The sequence below is a fragment of the Nipponia nippon genome, unplaced genomic scaffold (assembly GCF_047370975.1).
Source record: "Nipponia nippon isolate SJK-2023a ecotype South Korea unplaced genomic scaffold, ASM4737097v1 scaffold_5, whole genome shotgun sequence".
In the NCBI taxonomy this organism is placed as follows: Eukaryota; Metazoa; Chordata; class Aves; order Pelecaniformes; family Threskiornithidae; genus Nipponia; species Nipponia nippon.
Window position 1 is genome coordinate 27,790,993 of NW_028262369.1, and position 27,934 is coordinate 27,818,926.

At 38.7% G+C, this 27,934-nt stretch overlaps 1 protein-coding gene across 7 annotated transcripts in view; it reads left to right on the forward strand.

The window, feature by feature from the left end:
- TTC39A (tetratricopeptide repeat domain 39A) overlaps positions 1-27,934 on the forward strand; it is a 58,803-nt gene that overhangs the window by 10,322 nt on the left and 20,547 nt on the right. For 6 of the 7 annotated variants that reach the window (XM_087730741.1, XM_087730739.1, XM_087730737.1 and 3 more), the window contains exons 2-13: positions 1,759-1,863; positions 9,432-9,563; positions 10,227-10,303; positions 10,797-10,864; positions 13,756-13,820; positions 16,307-16,406; positions 17,541-17,606; positions 24,009-24,117; positions 24,775-24,842; positions 24,964-25,023; positions 25,801-25,962; positions 27,639-27,730. In XM_087730741.1, the coding sequence (XP_087586867.1) occupies positions 1,759-1,863; positions 9,432-9,563; positions 10,227-10,303; positions 10,797-10,864; positions 13,756-13,820; positions 16,307-16,406; positions 17,541-17,606; positions 24,009-24,117; positions 24,775-24,842; positions 24,964-25,023; positions 25,801-25,962; positions 27,639-27,730 (1,104 nt within the window). Of the gene's footprint in view, positions 1-1,758; positions 1,864-4,493; positions 4,630-9,431; positions 9,564-10,226; positions 10,304-10,796; positions 10,865-13,755; positions 13,821-16,306; positions 16,407-17,540; positions 17,607-24,008; positions 24,118-24,774; positions 24,843-24,963; positions 25,024-25,800; positions 25,963-27,638; positions 27,731-27,934 lie in introns of those variants that run through there. The other variant, XM_087730742.1, reaches the window with a different exon arrangement.

Consider the following 27,934-nt stretch of genomic DNA (forward strand, 5'->3'; position numbering starts at 1 on the left):
GTAATTAATACACCTTATTTGTGCTTTGAGCTTCAACAGTGTTTTTTTCTTTGTCATCTTTCTGTTTCAAAGGAATATTTTGAAAAGCTCTATTTGTATTGAATGGGGTAATTCTCCTGTATGACAAGAAACAAACAAACAAAAATGCCAGGTAAAATGTTACTAGTCTAAGTATTTTAAAATGGATGAGAATATGTTTTATATAGCGTTAAATGTGCTGTTTGGTTCAAGTTTTAGAAAAGCAGGTAAGAATTGTAATACATGTAAACAATAATTGACAAAGTTTTAATTATTACAGTAAGTAAGGCTCAGAATAGTTAGGCAGACATGATATTGCATATTGTATGAGACGGCTGCCAACACTTGGTTAATCAATGTTTGCAATGCACTTGGAGAGTCTCTTGGGTGCAGAAGGATTTGCAGTGTATCTGAAGTGTGATAACAGCCACTATGAACAGTATCATATAATGTTTCTCTCAAATTTATAATCCTGTTTTTCATATGTATATAATTATGCTCTTTTTTTCTTTGCAGCCATTATTCTTAAAAACAAAACCAAGCCGCTGCTGCAGTCGGTGGTTATTACTGATGCTATCTGTTTGTTCTGTGCTCCCCTGTCTTTTTCTTAAGATGATACCAGGACTTTGCTTTCTGTTTTTCCTTTCAGCAGGCTATGTGTTGTGCCATTTTTTAAGGAAGTAACATAGTTTCTAAGTCACAAGACAGATCACATCAGTTTGAGCTGTTTGGAGTCGGGAACATGATGAGGATTTGTTTGTATTTTGTTGGGGGAACTTTTTTGTACAGGCTTGTATACAACGTATTAGTACGGTATAGCTCTTTGATCATTAGATACAGATGTTTCAACTGTCCTAACATTGGCCAGGTTACCTTAACTTCGTTAGTGCAAGGCCTTATTGTTTCTTCTGTGGATTTTTTTTTTGTCCGGCAGTTCTGGTGGTGATGAACTTGGGCCAAACTTATTCAGCTGGTCTGTATTATCCTGTTGCCAGTAACCCAAAGACCAGCAGAGAACCCTTGTGACAGGTCAGGCTGACATCTGAATGTTGTAAAGGAGAAAAGTACAGCCAGAGTAAGCCACTGAGATAATATTCTGACTTTGAGATGCAGCAGCAGTTTTTTTTGTTTGAGTGCAATAGCACTTCTTAGGGACAGTGATGTTCCCAGGAGCATGCACAATGTCAAATTTTAACCCACCTGCAAGTCTGTAGTGGTCTACTGGTCGGGAAACATACTGAACGTGAGCTGAACTAAAGCAGGTGTTCCAGCAGCAGTCGATCTAATAGTCTGATGTAGTTTGGCAATGTCTCATCCTTAAAGTTACAACATGATCATAACGTCACTAGCCTGTAGTCTCTGTCAGCCTTACAGTCAAATGTGCATCGTCACCCAGTGCTTCTGTGTTCCTGATACCCGAGCTCATAAAATTGCCACATTCCCACGTGGTAAATTCTGCATGTCCAGGGTCTTATTTACAGCACATGCAGTTTATCTTATTTTCAGAAAGTACAAAACTTGAATTGCTTTCCACACGTCACAGAGTAAGAGCATAGTTTAAAAAAAAAACAAAACACAAACATAATGGAAGACACTCATTTCTTGAAATCACTAGAAATGGAATAGCAGATTATACATGGGAATAAGGCTAGAACTGAAGATGAGGAGTTCAAATGTAGCAGTAGTGCACTGGCAGAAGGAGAACAGATGTGCCGAGTTTATTCTCTTTTCTTCTGGCAGGTCACCTACATCAGACCTCAACATGGCATTGCATGAGTGTATGGCAGCTCTGGATTTATTTCTTAACAACAAGTTCTCGGATGCTTTGGCTTCTTTACAAGCAAAGTAAGTTGATTACTTTTACTGGTTTTCCTCTGCTTAATTTTCTTTGCATCACCATCTTTCAGGAGAATTGACTAGACAGCTAGTTCTCTGTTAATAGTTGATAAGACTGCATGGTTTTTTTTCAGAAGGGGGTGGAAAGTTAATGTGTTAAGTTTTGGGGAAGATAGAATAAGTGCTTTACACTCAGGTGAGTAAACAACAAGACTGATCAAAGGTAACTACAAAAAGTACAGAATTGTTCTCCAGAGAAGTAGCCCCTCAGCTGTAGTACAGTATGTGAGATTCTTGCTTCTGGAAGAATAAAAACCGTCCTCTGTCACTTTTTTTTTTTTTTTCTCTTTTCCCATATTTTTCTGCATACTGTGAGAATTTGAGAATTTATAGTTTTGTGTCTAAATGAGCAACTGACCATGAGTTGCCAGGTTTGGGACACATTACTTTAGGTAAGAATTCTTTTTTTTCTGTTTTTTAATAAGTACTTGCAGAAACTTTCTCACAGCTTATTTTGCAATTCAGTGTTGTGGTCATGCACTCTGTTTCCTAATTACATTGCAGCCCAGCATGTAATGAGTGGCCCAGCTGCAAGCAGTGAGGTCATAAAATAGCTTCTAAAAATTGTTGTGTCTTTACAATGTCTGTGATTTTTCACACCCTGTCCTGAAGTTACCTGTGCTCTTGGCTTGTTGAAGTCTGTGGTTAGTTCACATTTTTTTCCCCTGTTTGCTCTATTTATTTTTGAGCCATCAGCAGATTACATCATGCCTTCTTTCAGGCCACTGGAATACGAAACAAGTGAAATTCATAGGTAATGCAGTAGTGTGTGTTTGATCTGCATCGGGGTAACTATAGTGAATACTACATATCTGCTTTGCTGAGGTATCAGCCTCAGTCTTTGATGCTAGAATCTGTAGCTTAACCATGTAAGTACACTCTCTGAAAGACATTCATGATAAATTGTGGGCTCAAATGTATTAATAATACTGGTTTTATTCACAGCAGTGTTGCTTTGTGTTTATATATCACCAGAAGATATCATAAAAATGGTAAGAAGAATAACTGTGTTTTCATTAAATTCTGACAGTAAAGCCCCTGTGCCCATCTGGAAATGCTTACTCAGTGCTTAGCATAAAATAGGGAGATATTTTATTGACGAGGGTTTCCAAAACACTGCAAAAGCTAGTGAGGCTGTGGTTTGTTTTTTTTTTTTTTTTTCCCTGTAAATCCATTTTTCTTCTATTGCATATGGTTTTCATTCAACTTTTGTAGGGCCCTGCAGAATATATTTCATGAGCTGTTACTCTGTTTTTGTACCTGACTGTATTCCAAACTGCAAAACCATTTTGAAACTGATTTTTCATGTTAGCCTGTTGTTATGAGGAGGCCCTTATTCCTGTTGCCTTTGGCAGTGAGGGAAATACAGACTTAGGATTTTTGCAAGTGTAGTGGAGAAACAGAATGCTAAATTTCCCCACAGATGATACCCATTATGGACACACTCCATCTCTTCAGGGAATGACAAGAGCTGTAGAGTGGGCGCATGTGGTAATACTGAGTATTTTCTTTAGGAGTCATCAGTTCCTCACTGTTGCCTTTTAGCGTGCTGAGATTTGAAATTGGTTTTCACAGTCCATAAACATACTATCTTTGTTTAAAGAAATACTTTTCAGTTTTTACATGCTTGTAAAGAATTTCATACCATAGATTTTGCAGCTTTACCACTTATGTTGTAGGACATCCTCTGCTCTGTATTACATTATTGCAGATTCACTAAATTACTCACATTTGGCTTCCACAATAGTGTATTTTCAACTGATTTGTACCATGTGTAACTGAGAGCAGATTTGGCAATGTATAAGAGTTAAAATCAGAAGATCTTTCCTAGCAGCTTAAAAATAAATATCTGAGGATCGTGTCTAGGCTTGTGTTAAGGTAAAGGTTTTTTTTTCCTGTTAGAAAAGCAAGTCCATCGTAAAGAAGAGATCATGTTGCATAAAAAAATTCATCAGGCATTTTTGCTTCATGTTACATAACTTTTCTTGTTTCCTCAGCTACCTCTTAGGTTTTAGAGTCAGTTTTCTTTATCATTAACAATCGTTGTACAGTAGTGGGCTCCAGTTATCTTGTGGTTTCTGCAGTAAGTTTAATTAAATTTATCTTTTATATGGAGTATTCATGCTAAGTCTAAGAACTCTTCAGAAATTCCTTAAATTCAGTCACCAAACACAGCAGTGATTTTCAATATGTAACCTGTTAACTGTGACAATGAGTAACACTGAAAATGTTTAGTCCCTGGAGTGGGGAAAAAAATCTCATCTTCTTCCTCAACCCCGAGATACATACAGTAAATCGATTAAAAGCTGACCAGATTTTAGCCCTCATGTAATTGCAAACAGATAATCATAAATTAAATAGGTGATTCCGGTGAGATGTCCGCTTTCCTTCCCCGAGACAAATGTTTAATATTTTAATAATTATCCTGAAGGAAAGCATGACATAATCACCTGATAGGTTGCTGATGTCCAATCATTTGGGAGAATGGTAAATAATACAGATAAATTCATGACACACAGTAATCTGGATCATTGGATGAGCTGCAACATATCTGTGTTGAACAGAAGAACAATATGAGAACAATTCATTCTGGGCAGTTGACCTTATTCTGAAAATAACTCCCAGAAAGCACTTGGTGTTGTTTGGTGGAATGTTAATTCTAGAATAACTGTGTTTGAAAGGTAAATTCAGTCCTTTGATGTGGGAGTATCTCAGGTAGGTGTGAAGAGATTGTGTTACTGTTCTGCTAGTTACTTGGAATAGTGTAGTTCTGTGGTATCTATTTACTGTCACTGGAATTTTTAATATAAACCCAATTTACAATGTCAAATGTTATCTTGTATATTCTGATCTTTAAAAAGTTTAAAGAGGTTACTAAGGAATGGAAGCCTTTTGTAATGGCTGTCTTCATGGTGTGGTGAAATGTCCTTGCCCTTGTAGAACAAAAACAAACATGAGGTTGTTCGGTGGGGTGGAGGAGCTTTCTCTGGGAACTGATCTAACAAAGAAGGTGTGTGGTTGTCAAACTGAGAGTGGTGAAAGAGTACGGAGAAGCACATGGAGGCAGAGTGAAGCTCTAGACAGTGTTTGGATAAAGATGGTGCGCAGCTCTGCAGAAAGCTTGAGTTAGCTATTTATGGTAAAGAATGTCAAGAACATGAAGGAGGTCATTATTTCTATGGCTTTTTTAATCATTTTATGCCTGGAGTCTGGAAGAACACAACTTTCGTAGTCTTTGTAAATAAATACATTGCTGCCAAAACCTGACTTAATTTTTAGTTTCACCTCCTAGCTGAAAGAACTTACTAGATTCCAAATTTTGGAGAATGGCTTAGATCAAAAAGGCTCCAGGGTACTCTTCTTGAACTTCAGCTTTGTGGCTTAGACCAGATTTAGACCATTCTGGCAGCTTGTGGTAACTAAAGAACCAGGCTATTGGCTGATTAGAATGGTCCTTCCTAGTTGTAAACTTCATGCTAGTGGGGAGTTTTCATAGGAAACAGGTTTTTATTGGAAAATGTCAATTTATCAAAACAGAGAGTTTCTACAGAAGCCCACGCAGTAAGTCTAGCAGGTTGTTTGGACATTGGGTGGAACTTCTGATCAAAGATGAGGAAAGTCTTCAGGCCCTATGTAACCACATTCTCCTGATGTGGTTTCGATTTGGGCCTCAGTCTCTTGGGTGCACCTGGATGAATGGACTGTTGGCTGGTCTGTGGAGGGTCTTTCTCACTCTGTGCTGTTGGATTTGTTTCACTTGTTAGAAGCATCTTGATACAAAATCAGGTCACGGACTTGAGTATGAGGTTTCTGTAACCTGGTGATGCATGTCCTGCCTGCTGGTTTATGGTAAAAGGATCCACAAAAAGATTTTGGGCACTGTGTTTTTCACAAAAAATATTAGCCCCTGGGTTAATTTTGAGGTCAAAACAAGCCAAGCTTTTTGATTTTCATACTCCAGCTGGAGGGGAGAGCTGTCACCATCCTCCCTTAGGTACTTGTTTTCAGGCAGGAATAAAAGTGTTCTCCAACAGCTCTCAAGAAAGGGCAGCACTACAAGATGATAATGATTGCACCGTACTTGGAGAACAGGCATGTGGCATAACTCCATAAGTGCCTAAAGATATTACTTATAATCCTCTTATTCAGCCATGTGATACCAACTACTGGGATAAGTCATTAATCAGAATATTAGTTATATTTATGTCATAAAGGCTTGTTAACTCCAACAATGTCCTGGGGAAAGTGCTGCTGAGGAATCAAAACAAGAAAGAAAAAAAAAAAAGCTATCAAGTTTCATTCTGTATCCATCCATATAAAATGCAGACCTTAAAACTTCTGGCAATATGCCAGGATGTAACCGGTAACTTTAATTGTATGGTTAGTATAAATAGCATAGATAACTGTTACATGTGGTTGTATTTCTACCCGCCTCCCAGCCCCTGAAAAAAAGAGAGTAAATTTGAGAGTTGATAAATACCAGTTGACTAATGATAAACATTAATTATGATTTCCTTTAAATATTAGAAGCAAAATAGATGAAACCATTGATTAGGGCAGGAGTGATTTGGTATTAGAAGCAAATTACTGGAGAGGGAAATCCCTCTTCACGATGTATATATGAAAAGTATCAATTTTCCTTTTAGTGCAGTGCATTTAATATTTATCTGCTTTAATTTTGAAAGCAAATTTCTAAAATTTTGGACAGGGATGATTTTAGTGCCTTCCGTGTGCTTTGAATCTGAACCTTTGGAAGGGTTTTATTTTAATAAATACGAGATGAAGTGTGTTTCTCTGCGCCCACTGAGGCTGATGAATAATGAAACGAACAGGAACACTTCATCAGGCTGACATTTTATAGTATGTTCTTTTTTTTTTTTTTCTACTTTGCATTATCAGTCTACTGAAAGAATCGTGTTGCAGGAGGCCAAGACAGAGCTGTCCTGACTCCACTGGATTTTAAACTAATTTCTCCATTATCTGTCTGTTCTTCTTACTCACAGTTGGAGATGAGATGGATGTTAGCATAGTCTGGGGCTCATAGTACGTACAGCAGTAGGTGATTTCCCAAAATGGCTTTTATGCTAGGTTGATTTAGAGGTTGGTTAGAACAGCTTGTTGGGTAACCTGTGGACATGGTGAGGGCGAGTCACAAAACACAGCCTGCAGTGGGATTTAAAGATGTACACTGCAAATTTCTTCAGCACAGCCAGCCTGCTCTGTGCCTTGTGTATTCAAAAAAGTAGCCCTTCATTGTCATTCTGAAGGTTGGCAAGGGAAGCGCCAGATATCTGTGTAATGCTGTCTGTGCCAGCGCTAGGTATTATTTTAATCCCTAGATCTCAAAAACTAAATATACAAAGAAAGTTAGGATCGTATCATCACTTGGATTTTTCTTTGGTGATTTTATTGCACAATGTCATTGAGAGGGAGTTACTTTAGATGTAGACAAGGTTATTTTTTGGCTCTGGAAAGCACTAACCAAACATCAGGGACTCCTGAGGATACTTAAGGGTGTTTTACTCCATCAAGCAAAACAATTAATGCATAATAATGTATGAATTGTTAGAAAACTTAAAGGGATCCAGGTCACCACAGTGCATTATTAGATTATTGATTAATGTAGGATGGTCTTAAGTTATCCTCAAAATCATCTTTCAATTCAATCCAGATATCAAAACCTGGGGAGGCAAGTGTATTTCCAGGGGAAAAATGGAAATTAAATGGGTTGAGGTGTCTTTAAAGTTTGACTTTTCCCCTTAAAACAAAACCACTGAATCAGAGTGGTTGAGGTTGGAAGGGACCTCTGGAGGTCACCTGCTCAAGCGGGACCACCTAGACACGGTTGCCCAGGACCATGTCCAGACGGCTTTTGAATATCTCCAAGGATACAGACTCTACAAGCTCTCTGGACAACCTGTGCCAGTGCTTGGTCACACTGATAGTAAAAAAGTGTTTCCTGATGTTCAGACAGAGCCTCCTGTGTTTCAGTTTGTGCCCATTGCCTCTGGTCCTGTCACTAGGCACCAATGAAAAGATCCTGGCTCCCTCCTCTTTGCACCCTCCCTTCAGGTATTTCTGTACGTTATAGGAACCCCCTAAGCTTTCTCTTCTCCAGGCAGAACAGCCCCAGGTCTCTCAGCCTTTCCTCATAGCAGAAGTGTTCCAGTCCCTTAATCATCCTCATCGCCCTTCATGGGACTTTCTCGAGTATGTCCATGCACTGAGGGGCCCAGAACTGGACACAGGACTCCAGGTGTGGCCTCACCAGTGCTGAGCAGAGGGGAAGGATCACCTCCCTCGACCTGCTGGCAGCAACACTCCTAATGCAGCCCAAGATACCATTAGCTCTATTTGCAGCAAGGGCGCATTGCTGGCACACCACGTTCTCCTTGACAGAAAAAGAAAATGAAGTAGCTCATTTTGAGAAACAAACACCTGAAGTACACGTATTGAGAATAGGTGTACTGAGGTTGGAAATTTTGTTGAAATTATATCCTTGTTTGACTGCAAGTATTTTTGAATATTCCGTGCCATAAAGAACTATCTGATCCATTCTAAAAGTATGAACAATAGAAATAGGAATTGTTGCTCTTTAGCAGTATTTGTCTTTTGTGCTAGTTGTGCTATTTGTCAGGGGCGGATTAGCAAGGTCTACAGAGAGTTTCTGTGGCAGGAATTCACCTGAGCTTGCCCTTCAACATATTTCCCAAGTCATCTTTATTGGACCTCTAGGCCTGAAGATATTTTGATTCATTTGCAGAGGATTATACCATACATAGGTACTGGCTGAATGCTGTAAATGTGTGCAATATATAAACCCTGCTTCCTGCCAGAGGAAAGATGCTGGCAATGGCTGCAGGTAGGAGTTAATTGTTTTGCTTGTACTAATGCCAAAGTTTTTGGCTTTCTGCAAAAGAGGCGCCATCTGAAATCCCACAGAAGAATATTTAAGTTGAACAAATTGTGGTGGAAGGTTGGCAGAAAGGGAGAGGAAGAAAAAGCTGTAATGTTTGGTGTAGACTGGAATGCTTCTGGTGGGAAGATCTGTTTGAAGAAGATTCTACTTTGGCCATGGTTATAGTATTGTGTTACTTATCTCCTTGAGTCTGTCCTGAGTAACTGTCCCAAAATAGAAGATGATGGTCTGGATTTGTGTCACATGTTGTAGTATTCATTCGATACTCCATTAAACAAAAACATGATTCTGTGGTCCCTGAATGGTGAGCCACATGGTTAATTCCTGTGCTTTGTTATGTATATTAAATACCTAGCCTTGGCTCAGAATTGGAACATGTTAGCACAGTTATTGAAACCGAAGCTGTAGACATGATTTCCTGTACAAATCTCAATGTATTAGCATTTCTTGATTATTTTGCATATCATTTGTGTTTGATTTGTAGCTTATTTAGACCTAGTTCCCATCAAACTGATGAGTTTCTGGAACTGGATTTGTATTTGTTTTTTAAAAGTAATAATATAATCAGCTGTGCTTTGCATCTTGTGTTTTCTTGCAGAACTAAAGATAGTATGTATCATGCACTGACTTATGCCACCATATTGGAAATGCAAGCTATGATGACATTTGATCCTCAGGACATACTGAATGCAGGAAACACAATGAAGGAAGCTCAAGCCACCTGTCAAAAGTAAGTGTGGAGCAGTTCAGTCAATAAATAGTCCCTTAATGGGAAAGTTTTGAAAGACATACAGGTTAAAATTTCATAGAAATCATAGGAAAACTGAGGTTGGAAGGGACATCAGGAGGTCATCTAGTCCAGCCTTCTGCTCAAAGGAGGGTCAGACCACATAACAGGGTTTTCAGCAGTCTAGTCTTGAAAACTTCAGTTTACTGCAATATGTGATTTTTCTTGTCGGTTAGATTTTTGTCCTATCTGTAGCCCCAGTTCTGCAGTGTCTGGAAGTTATTTACCATTTACAGACACTGCAGAATCTTCCCTTTTGGTGATGGTTGTATTGTAGCTAGCTGTCTTTGAGTCAACTGTGCTCCCACTTCTGTATACACGTGCGCACAAGCACACGTACACACACAGAGAAAATAAATCAAAAAGCCCCCTTATTCCCTTCCTTCATCAAGACAGATTTCCACACATGAAGGGTAAAAGACAGATCCCAGGAGGACCATGTTGACTAAGTTCTGTATGGAATATGCTGAAGTTTGTATATGTGGTAAGATGACAGAGGGTTGGTGGGCACTAGAGGTATGTTAGTGACTGTATGGCCAGCTGAAAGATACCGTTCTCTGTTGTTGATGCTTCATGTTCAGAATGACCAAACTGACTTTTCTGCAGATTTAGGAAGAAATCAACAGTAGCTGATTCTATCAACAACCTTGTGCATAGACAAAGCCTTGAACACTTTACTGAAGGTAACGTTATCTCTAAATGCATAATGTTTTCATCTTTTTTTTGCTCCAGTTTGAATTGGGTAGAATTGTTCACCCAGTGTGTTTTTGCAGATTGTGAGTTCACTGACAAAATCTGTGGTTTGGTGTTTCCAAAATTGCTGAATCGGTGTTTTGGCAATTGCTGTGTCACCACATCCAAAATCACTAAGTTTTTTTGTTGGTTTCTGACTCAGCATTTCAAAAAATTCCTGGGTAAAGAAATATCTAGAAAGAAGTAGGGAAATGCCTAGAAGGGTTCTAGATCCAGGAATTCCTGGAATGTTTCTGTAAATGTGTATCATTACTGTTTGGAGTTACTTCAGTAGTCTAGAACTGAAACACTACAGCAAATTTCAAAAAGATTTTTCTCCGTTTAAGCTTTGTGATCTTATTGCTATATTAATGGGCTAAGTGGTTTTTAATTATTTTTTGTCTGATTGATTTTTTTTTTCTTCCCCGCTCCATGTGACACTAGAGGAAATCCATGCAGAAATTTGCTATGCTGAATGTTTACTTCAGAGAGCAGCACTCACATTCCTCCAGGTATGGATTCCTGCATGGCTCTTTGGGAGAAAAAAAAGTACACACCACACAGGTTTCTTTTCTTAAAATTAATGAAATGGTAGAAGACCCTAGTTTGACCTAATGGTGTAAGACTCTCTCATCTGGATTAAATCTGGATTTTATCTGGACTATCTGCTGATGAGATAGTAGAATGTTTTGTTATCCCTCATGATTGTCTAAAAATGCTTATCTCAATACACATAGCACTGAGTCCCCTATCATGCCCTTCTCCAGTCCCTTTTGGATGTGTGAAATGAACTGCAGTAAGCACCAATTTTCAAGTACTGTGTGTTGGGATATCAGATTTAAAAAAAAAAAAAAGAGATAGTCAGTGAAGCTGTGCTATGCTGGAATGCAAGTGAGATTTTTGTTTCAGTCAGGCTGGTGTTTGCTTTCCCAAGACTGCTTTCTCACATGTTTGTTCTTGAACAGCTATTATGGTCTGCATAGCTATTAGACTCCACACATGCTTTTTGCTAAACAGTGCTGCCTGTCTTTAAAAGAAAGGGAGCTCTCCCTCTTCTTTGAATTTTATCTGTCTGTACTAATGAAGCTTGATTTGTTTGATGGATCAACATTAGCCATATTTAGCTGGGCTCCAGCTTGTAATTTAAATTGTTAGTCATAGTTGGGATAACTGATTTTTCTTCTTGATTTGGCTATACTTGCTGTATGGCAGCGGGCCTCTTCATCTATGCAGAGGGGATAATAAAAGTCACATTCACAAAGGGCTTCTGCTTCTTGGCTCGAAGACGCTGATAGAGAATGAAATGCAGGTGGTGATTTTATAGTGTTTGGGAGTTGCCAGATGGGCTCTGATTTATGTTGCTTATGATAGTTTATGAACCATGTAACCTTTTTCAGTGATACGCCATGCCCCTCTGCTAGAAACTATTGCTTCATAGCAAACCCAGTAGTCAGAGTAGCTTCTTCTGAAGGTTTTTAGAGTGCTGATGATGGTGACTTTATGGTAAGATGATGGACTTTGAAATGGCCAAGGTGTAGCTACCTATTTCCATATTCCTTTGGGATTCTTTGGGATGAGTAGCCTCTAGCACTGGGGATGGTTCAGGTGATATCTGAAGTTATGGAAGCAAGGCTTTTCAGAACTTCTCCATTCTGCCTTTAAGAAAGGAGTGTTTTAAGGCAGTGTCTCTTGGTTTTAAGCACCATTTTCACAGATATCTGTTTTAAAAAATGTTTATAGATACATGAGAGATTTAAGAGTAAGAAAATAATTTCTTGTCCTCTTCTGCATAAAGAATGTCTGTCTATTTGCTTCCTCTTCTGTGTTTAATTTTTGATGAACATATGAACTGGTTTTAAAAATTAAACAAAGGCATTTGGTTCCAACAGCCAGCAAAGTGGGTTAGTTTTGACGCTTAATGTAAATGACCAAATCCAGTTAAAAACCCATAAAAATTAGTCTCAGGATTTTTCAAGGGCTGGACTAGTCTCACGTTGGTTATCTCTCTTGTTGGTATCATGAGTATTCTGAATTTAAACATTTTAAAACCATCTTCTTTCGTCTTTCCATTTTCCATTCAAAGGAAAATATAACTGAACCTTTAAATATGGTTAGGTATGCTGTACACCCCCCATTTGCTAATTAAAAACTGACTTTTTCTACAGAACAAAGAAAAACGGGATCACATTTTTCTGTTTTTATTTTGTTTGCATGTGATTGGGATTCAAGTCTCTGGGGATATATCATCAGGAATTACATGTTCATTTATGGTGCATAGTTTCTGTCCTCAATTATCACTCTTGATAACGTTGCTTAAGGATGACTGTAAAGGACGCAGGCTAATGGTGGTGTTGCAGGCTGCAGGAGTAAGCCCCTGCCCTTCAGTTCAGGCCATTAGGCTTCCTATACTAGTTCACAGAAAGCAGTCTGGAAGAAGCTGAACTGTAACTTTGATTGGATTGAGTTATCTTCCTGACTTACAGCAGGATGGAAAGCTCTTTGAGGCAGGCTCTGTCTCTTTATTTACATATTGATGAGCACATTTGGGCCCTGCTTCCTTAACAATAACAGTAAACCAACCAAACGTTCATCTAATCTATGCTATTTTCTCCATAATGCTTCATACAACCTCTTAAAATATCATCACAGAAAAATCATCTGCTAAAACGTATGTAGTCTTCCTATCCCAAAGTAATAGCAGATATCAAAACAAATCAGAATGACAGATTATATACAATGAGTGAGGCAAGAAATTGCCACCAGAAAGTTATGAGACTGAAGAGTTCTCTCTTTGGGATACAACTGTAAACTAATGGTCCCCCAGATACACTTTGCTGTAAGTTCTCAGTTCATTATAGCTTGTAATGTAACATATTACCATACTAGTATGAATCTCATAGGTACTTGAATATTCAGACCAGAAAGAGCATATCCTGTATAATTTTACTTACCCTGCTTCCTTTTTAGGATGTGAAAATATATTCTGTAGACTCCTGAGGACAGGCAGTTATTTGTATCTGGTGCTGAGCCAGGCAATGTTCAGGTCTTAACTGTGCTGAAGGACAAATGACAGAAAGCTATTTTTTGAAACAGCCACAAATGCGTGTACCTTAGGTGCCATTCATTAGCTTAGTCACCGTGTTCATTAATGCAAATTTAGATGGCCCGAAGGTCAGAGGGACTAAACTAATTACAGAAGGCATCAAAATAAAGTGTATATGTCTGAACACAATAAAAATATTTTAATATAGAAAGGAAATCCTACGTCCATGTATTGTTTCTCAGAGACTTATATTGTCTGTGTCACGATGGTTATGTTCAAGCCATGTGCTCATCTCAAGAAGACAAAAGCTCTTTATAATGCTTACAAATTCACATTGCTAATGTGTTTCCTTTCTAACAGGATGAGAATATGGTTAGCTTCATAAAAGGAGGCATCAAAGTCCGAAACAGTTACCAAACATACAGGTAAGTCAGAGTGATGCTGTGATCAAGCGTACTCTTTCAGTAAAAAGTGCTGCTGGTCGAATTGTCCAATTCACAAATTAATTACTGTTGTATTTATTGCAGTGTTTATTATGGGCCTCCTCTCTATAGCCTTTCTCGGCCCACAAAAGTTCCTCCTTTGCATAACATAGGACCTTGATATTATGGTTGATTTGGTTTGTAAAGATAGTGGACCCTAACCCTGTTAACTCCCAAGATTTGCCTACTTTGCAAATACTATATGCTTGAAATTAAGTAAAAAAATAACTGTTCTAAACGACTTAGTGCTCATTGTGTCTGCATAGCATAATTTGGAAGTCCTGCAGTCATTAGGCATATGAAATGGCATTTCTTTATAGATCTAGCTGCAACTTTTTAGAACATTCAAAACCAGTGGCTGAAGCACAAGTAATTCCATAATAAATGCATGAAACTAAAACAAAATTAAGAGACAATAAACCGAAGAGCTTGCAATGGAAAGTATAAATGGCTTCAAACAAAGATTAAACAAATGTACAGGAAATAGGTTTATAGGGGCTAGTTAGCATGGTAGAACAGATACAGTCTCTCCGTGTCATGAAGTCCCCGAACAGCCAGTTCCTAGAGGAAGCTTTTCCAAGCATATGCCACTGTCCCAGTGAAATATTTGGTTAGCTGGACTTGTAATCTGGTTAAGTATGGCAGTTGTTCTACTCTAAAGAGAATGTGCATGCTAATGAAAATGATAAACAGGGTTGCTTATCTGAACTCACAATATGCCCATTACTTGGTGTCTATAAGCCAAAAACATCTGCTTAAGCTGATTTCTTTTCATCCCGGAAGTTACGGAGAGCTACTTTCAACATGTGCAAAAGGTTTTGAAGTGCAGTAGTAAATTCTAAAAATTACATTAAAATGTACACCATGGGAAGCATACTCAGTTGTGCCTCAATAAATTAAGATCAGCTCTAGCATATGTAAAAACAAAGTGTTACAAATCTAGTAGCTCCTAGGTGGTCTTCTTCAAAAGAATGCTAATAACAACTTGCATATTACTAAAACATGTATTTTAACAAAGATAAAGTTTGTATGCAAGACTGGCAGTTACGATTTTTGTACTGTACCTTTGATGTGGGAAGAAATAATTGTTTGCAGTTTTGGTGAGAGCGTGGTGCAACAGGTTACAGAGAAAACAATGAAATATGGAAATGAGACTTTATTTGCTTGATCAATATTTTTACAACATAGTTTCTGATATAAAAAGCCATCTTTCCTTTCCCTGCTGTCAACAGTACTGCTTGATAATCTGCAACAACACTAACCCTGAAAAGACAGGAGGAGTAAATGTTGCAAAGATACAATTTTTAAAACTCTCTTTCAGGGAGGAAAGGTTACCATACACCGTAAAAAAGATGGAATGAAATAAAACAATAATTCAGAATGAAACATTTGCTTATTGTCAGTGAATAAAAAGTATCAGGAAACTTTCACGGTGGTACAGACTTATATGAATAATTTAAAAAAGTAAAAGCCGAATATGTGTCATATTTTGTTTTATTTTAGAACTGTAAATTTGGACTCAGAACAGCCACAAAAAGTCATGTGTCTAGCAGACACAGAACAGCATCCAGCCCAGGTTCTCCAGAAATATACTGAAAGGGAGAGAGGTGACTGTGTCCATATTTGTGTGGGTTGAAGGTGACTCTAAATGCAGGTCCATTGTAAAGACTGCAATTACAATGAATAGTCCTATATCAGTTGGCAACAACCAGCAGATAAAAACATGACAGCCTGAACACAAATATGTGATTGCCATTAAAACAGTGTTTTTCTTCTCCTAGTAATTAACAAGATAAACTAAAACAATAGTGTGAAAAACACATAGCTATGGAAAGCTTAGAAACAAAACAGGTTCAAATCCAGCTGGATTACACAGGGAAATAAAGAGACACTACAAAGTTGAGATCTATGAAAGTTAGAAAAATAAGTGAAAAGTGATTTCCGATATACCTGCCCATTTAAAAATATGTATTACAGTTGTCTTCCCATATATAAAAAAAAATGTTCTTTTGAGTGAATAGGCACAAAAAGGGAATACCTAATCCAGGGATTAGTGAAATTCAAATCAAATTTGCTAATTTAAATTTAACTCTCCTGCACTGCCCCATCATCTCTTTTTGCAGTAGTAAAGGTTGGTGTTGCTCCCAACAGCCATTCTTGAAACATTTTCAGGCAGAAACGTGGCTGCAAATTGACTATGTCTATTTGCCAGGAATTCATCTCCAGGACTCCATAGTTTTGAATTGATAGTAATGTGACAGCAATGATAAATCCAACAAAATGTTGTAGGTGGTGTTCACCTGGGTGAGATGACAAATTGGCCTTTTTTGAACTACTATGTAGTTCAAGGTAATTGGGTTACTTTCTTACTGCATTGTAATTAATAATTTTATTTGCTGACAATGTAACAGAATCTTGTGCATTTTCAGGGAGCTGGACAGTCTCATACAGTCTCCACATTATGTCAAAGGCGAGAACCATCTTCATTTTGAGGGAGGTGTAAAACTTGGAGTTGGAGCATTTAATCTGGTATGTACCAACAGTTCTTTTCTTGAGCTTTCGTCCTACAACCTCCTGAAAATGTTCTTCACTTAAATACCTGAGAAGTTCCACTGACATCAGTGTTACTAATCATACGGTTAAAATTAGGTATGTGCGCTGACGCTTGCAGGATCCCAGTCTCTGGTCTGAGAACATCGGATAGTAATACACTTCAGAGATAAAGAGACTACTATGTGCAACATGGGCAATACTACTCAGTGTGTGCAGACCCACTAGCTCATCCTCAGGGGGAAATTATCAGCTGAGAAATTACCTCATCTGACATGGGCTAAGGGCATGTTCTTTGAGAATATAGCTGAGTGCCTGTGCCCAGCTTCCAGTAAGGGTGTTCATTAGCCAAGTGGCCAATGCTTGTGAGGCATTTGGAGGGGAAGGTGTTATAGTCTCATGAGAAGGGACCCACTGGGATGGGAGCCAGGAGAAGCCTTGCACAGAAGCAGCAGTTGCCTGTGCTTGTTGGCTTCCATTTACTGTTTAAATGGCACTTGGGAAGCAACCAGGGACTTGGCTGTTAGCAGGGCAGTTGGTGGGGCAGGGTGCGTGAATGGGGCCTTGGGTGCTGTTCAGGCCACTGTTGGCTGTTGTTGCTTGTATTCTGGTCAGAAAGCAAATAGTGCAGGGTGGTTTCTGGTATGTCAGAGGTGTTGACCCAGAGATGGTGAGGAGTGACATGGTTGTTCAGGTGATGGGCTGCAGAAAGTGCCTCGTGCTTCCCCGTGCTTGCATTACTTCGTGTGAGTCTGGCACGTGCCCAGATGTTAGATTTACTGCACAAGGAACAAATACGTACTGTGTGGTATGCACCCAGTATTTCTGAAACATTGGAGGAGTACTAGAGTTACTAAGCATGTGCTCTGTAAACATATTTCTATGCGGGGAATCCTGGAGACACAGGGCTCCTATATTAAACAGATATTTCTGTTTAAATCATATGTAAAATATGGCAGGTGTATACATTTACTCAAGAAATCTTCAGACATATAAAGATGTTTTTAGTAATTTTAGTGATTATTTCTTGTGTTTGGAAAAGTTGTAGGAGGCAGCTGGTAGCTGAGAGGCAGAAAGTATATTACTGCATAACTGTTGCATTTCTTTCTATAGACATTGTCCATGTTTCCCGCACGGATTCTGAGATTACTGGAGTTTGTTGGATTTTCTGGAAACAAGGTAAATGTGATCTAAATATTATTGGTACATTCCCCTCACTCTTAAATTAAAAACTGGAGACAGGAGTTTCTCTCTTCTTCCTCACAGTAGCTGTAACCCTCTGAAACACTCTGATTGGTATCACATGTGCACTGTTGGCACTGATGCTTTCATGCAGCTCAGTTTTCCTTTATATTTTTGTCTGAACTATTACACTTCAAAGATTGTGATACCATTGTTCAATGATGATACAGTTGTGAAACATAATAAAGACAATGACTAATACAATGATGTTGACATATTTAGTTTTTTAATTACTGGTCTTTTGATGTATGCTTGTGCTTAGAAATCCGTAGCCAAAAGTGTATTCTTAGCCTTTAATATATTAGCTTACTTGAGAGTTACTGTCATGGTATCTGAATGTCCCTGATAGGTTCCTGCATGACATCCAGTTAGGGAAAAAAAATTCCATTTCTTTTCTGATTTTTTTTCTCCATGTCTTTAATAGCAACTGATAACTTGAGTGTGGCACCTAAATTCTCTTTGCCTAAAAGAGTAAGTGCTTTTTTGCCTAGAGAGTAACCAGTCTGACCTATGTTGTTTGTGCATGCAGTTTAAGGACAGAAGTTTAGTAATGAATCACCAGTAAACTTGCATGAACCTGAGTTATTCTGCAGGGCTGATGCACAGAAAGTGCTGTGTTAGTTTTTTGTGGATTTGTTGTTTCAAAATAGGATACTAAATTCATGGGAATATCTTGGCCTTGATACCTTGTACCTGCCCTTGTCTCTCATTCTACCAGCAGAACATGAGATTCACTCAAAGTTGGGTTCCTGGATAAAGAAAACATGGTCCGTTTAACCTAAACCACTAGTCATATTTATACAATAAATGCTGGGTATAGTAAATTTTTGATGTCCTACAAACACAACAAAAGCTGTATAAGCAAGTTAAAACTTAACTCTTTTGTAATGCTTTCTATTTCCAAAACAAGTTTCAAGGAGAAAAATGTTTCCTTCGTCAGAGCTGCAACCTTACCTGACAGGTGGATGAGTGTCATCGCCATTTTATTAGTTTACAGGAAGGATCTTAGATCTGAAAATAAAATGTCTTGTTTAAAAGCAAGGAGCTTTTGGCAGAGTGTGGATTAGACCATGGAAATTTCCAGGAGCTGACCAGGAGCTGTTTCACAAGCAGTAGAGGCAAAAATCAAATAGTCCTACCTGTCAGTTACGAAAACAAAGAGCATCTAAAGCAAAATATTCTCCTAGAAATGTAAGGCCAATTCCTATACCAGCAGAGTTCTGAGAATACTTTGCTGAACACTCATGTTATTACTGCAGATGAAAATTGTCCCTCTAATTGAATTTCTGTTGTTTTCTTTTGGCCCTGGGATTTCTTGTATGGCTATGAGTGGGCTGATATTTGTGTTGATGAGTCAGCTCCTGTTCCAGTTTTGTAATAACTCACTGAAGCATGACCTAGATTATCATAAATTTAAGCAAAAACGTGCTGTCTGCACACCATAAAAAGGAGTATTTTAAACATGTTGATCAAAGTTCATTGATGGTCATTTATTTTAACATCCTAAAAAAGTCTTTCTGCATTTAACATTTGTGAGTCAGATGCCTAAAGCAAAAGTAAAATCGCAATTGCATTTGCAATCCTTTCCAGTGATGGTTTTCCAAAGCTTGCAAGATGAAGCTGTCCTCTGCAGTACAGACAAGAGTCTAGAAGGTGAAAGAAACAGTGACAGAGGAGGAGAGGGAAAGTTTGTGTGTCGTGTGCTGCACCCCATCCAGAAGAAAGGAGTTTTGAATCTTTGAATACATCTGTATTTGATCTTGCAGTCTTTTCCATTAAATGCTCACGGTGAGCATCAGACTGTGCGAAAGACAAAAGAGCCATGGTTAGTGCCTTGAGCTGTTTACAGTTTACCTGAGAGAGCTACAGTGCACTGGAGGACAGCTTGCTTTTGGTATGGGTCATGTGTTTATTAAAACTGGATATAAAATTGCATTGCGATATCTTCCACAATACTAATCTGCCTTGAAGCCAGCAGATTTGCCCCTAGGGACTCGTCTCTCAGACATGTCATGTCTGGTAGTAAATGAGGACATGCCCAAATCTCCATTACTTCCTAAGCCATTTGTGGGCACTGTGGACAACATGATCAACTTAACAGCAGTCTGGAGTCTCAAAATAGTAGGTAGGATAAGATCACTAAAGTACAAAAGTAGCCTGAGGCCACATTTGTTCCCTTCCAGTCCGAGATGTGCCAGTTGTGCCCTTCTCACTGTTCAAGCTCCTTTCCCCTGTATCATTAGTCAAAATATGGGCTTACTTGTGTTTAATGGCATAGGCTCTGCGTTTGGGCATTGAGGTTCAATGCAGTTTTGCCCAATTCCGTGAGAAATTTTTTGTGGGCAGAGGTATGTATTACATATCATCAGGTACACTGTGCTGGAGTGGCATGCCTTCCTCACTCACTGGGCCGTACGTGGAGTACGTGTCCCATCTGGACTTTTTGTGTTTAATGATAACTAACTTCTGGTGTGAGATCAGAAGAGTCCTTGTGCTATCACCCATATGAGCACCGAACCCTTCTTACTGAACCCTATGCCAGGTCTCAAGCTAATATTTACTCTTGTTCTTATTTTATAGACCACTACAAATACTGTGCTGCTAAACTGTAGAAAGGTTTGACATGAGCCCACCACATGTTAAGTGCTGTTTGTCAGAGGGTCAGCTGACAGCATGATTTCAGGGGAAGGCAGGAAAACTTCCAGGTAGAACTAATTTCTTTCAAATTATACTTCGTGATGTGGGAGGACGTTCTTCCAAAAGCAGCTGAGCTGAAGAACATTTTTGATGTCTCAATTTGTAATGAATTGAGTTTGTTTCCCAGTAAGCATCTTTTTGATTTGCATTTTGGTCTCTTCTGCAGATTTTAAATGAAGGCTAAATCTAAAATTATTTCATGGGATACATTTAAATGCCCCATCTACCAGTTTAATTAGTCAATTCTTCATAAAAGCTGTTAGTAGTATTCATCCTTCTTGCTAAGCCTGCAGTAATGTGATCAGGTTATGGGACATGACCTTGCTTTGCTTCCATTGTCAAGATCCCTAATTAAAAGACAGTGATTTTAAAATATCGTTCAAGAGCTTTCGTTTTGGGGAAGTAGATGGATTTCAGCCAGTGACAGCTGAAATAAATATGAACTAGTCTCAATGCTGTCTGTCCTTGTTTGTCCTGCATTCACTGTGGGAATCCCCGCTGCTCTTGTGGGGAGGCCTGAATGAGAGAGCACTGGATGTCTTGGAACAAGGATCGAATCAATGAGATACTGACATAATATAATGTAGTGACAGTCTTGGTAATTGTGGGATGTTATGAGCAACTTGCACAGAAAGGTGAGAGTTATCGTATTGGATCACATTTGTCTCTAAGAAATGTCGTTGCTCCCTGCTCTGCATTATACATTGTGCCCTTCAGAGTAACTTACATTTTGTGTGAAAACAAAACCTAAATGTGTTAATGTCAAATATTTTGGAGAAATTACAAGGACTTTCTGCCTTGACATCTGTTTTATATTGTAGCAATACGCCCTGTAATACACTTTGTATGGAAGCTCGTTCCTGGTGTTCTGGGATTGCTCATATCACCCGTGGCATAGGTGTGGGAGATATTTATGGGTTATTTATGGTTAGAAGGTGTATCCTAACAATTAAATGTAATATACTCATTTAGTGACTGGCAGCAATGAGTGTAGTTTGTTTACGGCGTTGCTTCTTAGGCTCAAGTAGTAGCTGCTTGTGATTTGATTCCAAGATCCTCGGTGTGATCCCCAGTGAGGATTACATGAGTATAATAGCATTGCCCAACTCAGGACACCTCACTTAGCTGATTAGGTTTGCTGGCTAATCTCCATAGGCTCCCCATGGAGAAAGAGTAGGTGCTTGAAAAGGTGATTCATCATGTCTGACCTAGGCTTCTGTGCTGAATTGTTCCTTGGAGGTGTATCTCTGTCTCTGCCAGCCACAGAGGGAGCCTAAGGAGACTGGCTCCTTAGAATGTGGTATCTAAAACATGTTTCCCAGCGACATCCTTCGCCATCCCACTTTCCTGGGGATCTCATCGTAACAGAAGTAGTTCGCAAGTTTTTTGAGGAGAAGCAGCTTTGTTGCAGCCTTTTCTACAAGCAAGCGTTGCAATACTAACAACTGCTTCTAGATTTCTTCTTCTTCAGACTGTGTCTACTGATTATATTGCTACTTTAATATAGAAAGTTTGGGGTATTCAAGTGGCAGGGTGAAAAGTAAGCGTTCTTTAATGCCTGTACTGGACAAAATAGGATTATGGACATACCACAGAGTGAACTAACTTGCTCAGTGAGGTTCCCATACCTGTGTAACTACTCAGTTTAAGAATTTAGGCTCAAGTATGCCAGATTTGCAGCCCTCTTCTGATAAATGGGCAATGTTCTTAATTACTTCACACTTCACCGTTACTGCTTTCCAGGATGCAGTCCCACATAGAATGGGGTGGATTGCATTCCTTGTCCATACAGATGATAACTTTGTGCTTGGCTGTATTAAAATATATTTTTGGGACTGAAATACATAAGTGAGATCAACTTCGCAAATGATTAAATTATTCTGTATGACTAATATAATTTGTTTCTGTATCATTCTTAGTGCCATTCACAAATGTGATCAGCAGCCATTTGATATGTATTTTTATATTATATGGAAGATACAAACACTGTAAGGCCTAGTACTGATCTCAGTAAAGGCTCAGTGAAATATCTAGCCTGAAGATTTTTCAATTAAAACAAATGTACTTTGGAAGTCTACTTGGGAATTTTTTTTCTGCCAAAATGCATCCACAGAATTTTTTTCTCTTACTTCTACCTTGCAGTGCTACTTTTTTTTAAATCCAAATATTTGTGGTTTTCATCTGGGCAGTTTAAGGAAGCCGAATATATCATATTTTGTTACTTATCTGTATCAATCAAACTTTTGCTCTCAGCAGAAAATGAAGTTGGCTTTATTTTGCCGAGTGCTTGATTTCCATTAAGTTGTTGATTTTCAGTAATGATTTTACTATCTTTTAGTTTCTTCTGAAGTGATAATGCAAGTCAATATTTTCATTATTTTGTCCAGGCTAGATGTTATACTAATTGACCTGCAAATATGTGTGTTAATGGTACCTTTCCCTATAACAGTAATTACTGTAATAAATTAAGATTTTTTTAAAAAATAGAAAATAACTGTATTTATATGAAAACAATTAACCATACTATTTAAGTGAAAAAGTACATATGTGATGAAAATTAGAATATGATTACAGGCTTCAGGGTTTACACAGTAAGTGGTAAAGCTGAGGTAGCATAACACCCATCCGTCAGCAAGGACGTGCAAAAGATGAAAGTCTGTGTTAAGATCATGCTCTGAGTGCTGTCTCTGATACTTTCCGCAGTGGCTCCGATAGACATCCCTCAGGGTCCCTATTTATAGTGTAGCTGGTTTGAAAGGATGTCCTTATAGTCACATACATCATGTTCCAGTAACTTTCCATTGCAGTCGTAGTGTAACTTTTGAACAGGATTTTTGCCAGCACACAGTGGACGTCTTACTGTGCATATTTACTAGTAGGCAGATCTCATGTTTTAATGTGTTTGCGTATTTATGTTCCTGCTGTTGATATCATGGAACCAGCCCTAGAATGGGCTGCTAAATGCTGTTGCCTCAGGAGCTTGAATCATTAAAGCTGGCTACCCGTCTTGCTCTCATTGAATATGAACACAGCGTTATACTTGATTGCTTTAGTTCTTCCCAAAGGGAACAGAAATATTCTTCTTTTCATCATATTTTTCCACTGGTGGTCATGGGCCAATATCATTGTAAAGCTCCTTTTGTTCTTAACATACTTAAAAACATCCTTTTGCCCTGTTATCCTTTGCCCTGCTAGTTGCAGATTTTTTTTTTCCTTGGTATCTTTAACTAGCTTATGCAGTGAATAACAACAAACATGGATACAGTGCACAATGGCAATATGTGTTCTTTGCCTTGCATTTCAAAACTCTGTGGTTTTTGTTTCTGGAATACTGTTTAGCAGCACTTGGATGATGGTGATAAGTTGTCTAATGTTCTCTCATGTTAACTATGTCATAAATCCCAAATTGCTGCTCTGTCATTGCATGTTTTCCAGGCTAAGCAGTAGCTCCATGAAAAACTGTTAGATAATTTCATATGTGTGTTTTTATCTTTGATTGCTATATCAGCAATGTATGTCAGTGCATTTTGGGAATTTGGTGAGTGAGCAATCTGTAGATGACACTGCAGAAGTTAAAAAAGTAGCAAAACACAGCTTTGGTTCTTTTCCAATACTTTGTCCTCCTCACCTCTGTTTGCACAGGAGCATGGTCTGCTGCAGCTTCAAGAAGGAGCATCATCATACAGCTTTAGGTCGGTGCTGTGTACCATGCTGTTGCTTTGCTATCATACTTTCATGACCTTTGTGTTAGGTAAGATTGTTTATAATAACTCTTGGATTTGATTAGTTCTTGTGGGACACAGAGGGGAAAAAGATGATTCCATCAGCTATTTGTTGGTGAATTGTTCATGATCAGATTAAATAGAACTCATTTGTGGGTGATTGCACAATACCGGATTTGAGATACAAGATATATAATATATATATAATACAAGATGGAGATTGGTTTAACACATAAGAAGGGAGACGATGGGGATAGCAAAGGAAGTTGTGAGAACTAAATCCGTCTTCAGTAGTCAGGTGCATTATTTGGGAGGTTAAAATAATGGCTGTAAGTGATGAGTTCCTGAATACTTTGTTCTTGTTTATATGTCATGACTTTTTTGGGAAGTGATAGCTTCCCGCTGAGATACAATTCCCTGTTATCTCCTGCTAAAGCATTCTACAAAATGTGTTGGGCTGTGCATAAATGAGTTTTCAAGTCAGTAAACACAATGTTGTTCAGGTCTTCCTGCTTGCTGGCTTAGTGCAACACCAACCTGTATTTATGCCTTACTTATCAGAGAGAGGAACTTACATTTTGGCCAGATGAGGATGGCTGATCAGTACTTTGCATTCCTGTTCTTTTTGGTTTTTTTCTTTTTTCTTTTCTTACTATTTTTATCACTTGCATTTTTATGCATTCTAGGGACAGGAAAAGGAAATGTTGAGGAGGCAGAAAGACTACTTAAGCCTTACTTGGCTCGCTATCCAAAGGTAAAGCGAATCATAATTTAGTTTGATATGATTGTTTAATGTTTTCTTGCCAAATCTAGACTGTATGGTCAGCTTGAAAACTGTTATAGAATACTTGTATTTTTATTATTATTTATTACAGGGAGCCATATTCCTGTTTTTTGCAGGCAGGATAGAAACACTAAAGGGTAATATTGATGCGGTAAGTAATCCTTTTGCTCTTGGGAAAGTAAGTCTCAAAAGCTTCAGAAAAACTCCTCCAGGGACAATGTTTCCTTTTTGGCTAATACTTCCTGTGGCTTTGGCCTATATGTAATTTATAGTTTATGAATTACAAATAGGAATTTTGAAAACTATTTTGACTAGCTTGTTTGACCAGCTTGTTTTGCTACTCTTCTCAATTTCTGGTGATGATCTAGTCCGCCAGTATTAATGACACAGTTTTCTCATGGTCTTTCCTATCCAGAAGCAAGTTGTGCATTTAATAACATCCAGTGGTAATCCTTTGCCTTCAGTCTGGGTGGAGAGTCATACAAGACTTGAAAGAATTAGGGAGGTGAAGAATGCGTGTCCAAAATACTCTTGAGACAGAGTATCAGCTGGTGTGCAGTGTGGTAGCTCCCTTGAAATCTTTGGAGCTGCAACAATAAATGTCAGCTGAGCATCTGTCCTTTGACTTTAGTTTCCTAATTTCCCTAGACACAAACATTCATTTTGCCTATGCTTAGGACTTAGTATAACTTCCAAGAATGGGGAGCTCTGTGGCAGGGGTAGACTTGCTAACACTAGGGTGACTGTGGAGCCAAGGATCTCATGTGTGCAGCCAACAAGACGTGATTTTGGGGAATACTGGGCTGTTAATAATTTGGAAGTTGCAGGAGCCATGCCGGCAGCTCATGGAGCCCCAGTGTCTGTTACAGCACTGCTGTGTGTGCATTTACATGTGATTAAGGCAGTATTTGGAAATCTCTGTGTTCAGGCAGTTAATAGGTATGAAGAATGTTGCGAGGCTCAGCAATACTGGAAGCAGTTTCATCACATGTGTTACTGGGAGCTCATGTGGTGCTTCACCTACAAGCGCCAGTGGAAGATGGCTTTCTTCTATGCAGACCTGCTAAGCAAAGAAAACACTTGGTCAAAGGTAAGTTAATCGGAAGAGAAGGGCAGAAGGCCCTGTAGTATCTATTAACTTTCAATCAGATTGAGTTGACTTTTTGAAGCTTTGAAGCTTTTGTAGCTTTGAAGATGAAGATTGTAAAACAAAACCTGGTCTGCTGTGGCTCTTACAGAACAATGGGAATTGCAAACATTCAAATCTGAACAGATTGTGGACAAACAGGAATGTTTTGGGCCTGACTTGTAGATGAAGAACAGCTTGTTAAAGATGTTCTGCTGTGCATTGACTGGTTGTGTCATCAACACATTGCAATTGATGGCGCAAGTTGCCATTTCTTTCATTACATTATGGATATAAGCTCTTTTGGTGATGAGTGAGGCTAGCCATGATGGTGCCTCCAGGATAATAAATATAATTACAAAAGGCTCCTTGCCCTGTGCGTCTGAAAGGGAGAAGCTCTTCCGTCCAGAACCCTGGTAGCTTTTCTCCTTTCATCTTCCCCTGAGCCCCAGGGAAATCTGTCAGAAGGGATTAGGTCTGGCTGGAGCGGGAGTGTGTAGTTGATTGGAGGTTTGTTTCTTCTTAATGTGATCGGACTATGTGTGTGGGGAGGGTATCTGTCTTTTTTCTACTACACATTGCATGTATTGGCCAAGTGGAACCAAAACCAAGATAAGGTCTAAGCAGCCAGGTGAGAGCAACTGTCTCGGTGCTCCCACTCGGGTGGAAACTGCAGTATGGACCCCTTGTGCCCCTGGGGATTCCAGCGACGCATTCAGCCAGGTGCATTAGTCTGAACAGCTTCCACAGAACTCCCACAGCCAGGGGTGCACCAGCTGGCTAAAAGCTTTAATATCCTGAAATGCTGTAGGATTAATATTAACGTGTATCCATTTAAACTGTGTGTAGAGTTTGATGCTATATTGCAGGGGCCTTAGAGAAGCAGAGAAGATGCTTCCTATTAGTATGTAATCTACAGTGCAACGTGATGGTAACAAACTAGTAAGTACATAAGCTAAATGAAAGATGTTCACGTATATGCACTGTTAGATTACGGTGTAAATAAATAATCACAGCTTAAGATATTCTAGAAAACTCCTGAAACTTATGGTTACCGTAGACTCCTTAAAGCAGTACTCAAGAACTCACCAGCTACTATTCTCTACTGTTGCAAGAGTTGAAACATCCTCTGCTGCTTTTCTTTCCTTGGTTGCTGAATGTATGATTGCTCAGGAATCCCTATGAAATCAGTACTTTTCATAATTTGAAATCATGAAACCCTTCAAAAACTGTGTCATGTTCTCTAGAACCTAATATTTGAGATATGCTACCAAGTTGTGATTGGACACATAGACAATATAGTAGGTTTTTTTTTTTTCTCTGAGCATGACCTTTTCATGAGTTTCCTAGCTGTATTCCTGAGAGTAATAAAAATTCACTTTACACAAACATGACATTTGTTCTTGGAACAGGGACATAAACTATAAGCTGATGCAAAGTAAACAAAGACATACATGATAAAAAAAATTTCTGTACTCCACTTTCTAAAATACCTCCTGCTTAAAATTTTGTAAGATTACATCTGTTTGTGAGCAAAAGCAGCAACTTCTTCCTCTTTGTTGCTGTTTTGTGCTTTATGTCAATAATGGTGATGCTGTAAATTCATTTTTCTGTACAGATATTCTTGATTGCATTTGCAGGCTACGTATATTTACATGAAAGCTGCTTATCTCAGTATGTTTGGACCAGATGACTGCAGTCCTTTTGGAGACAGCGAAGTTGAATTATTTAGGTAAAATTTGCAAACTCCCAGTTACAAGCGTTTCCTATCTTTTCAAGGCACAGTGTTGGGGGAAGAGAGGCAAAGCTATTCATTGTGCAGCTCAGAGGATCTGTGCAAGTAGCATTGGATTGGTAAGAAATTGCAGAATGAAACATTCCCTTAGACTAAAGCAGATCCTGAGTTCAGACAGCAGATTTCTACTGGCCTGGAAAT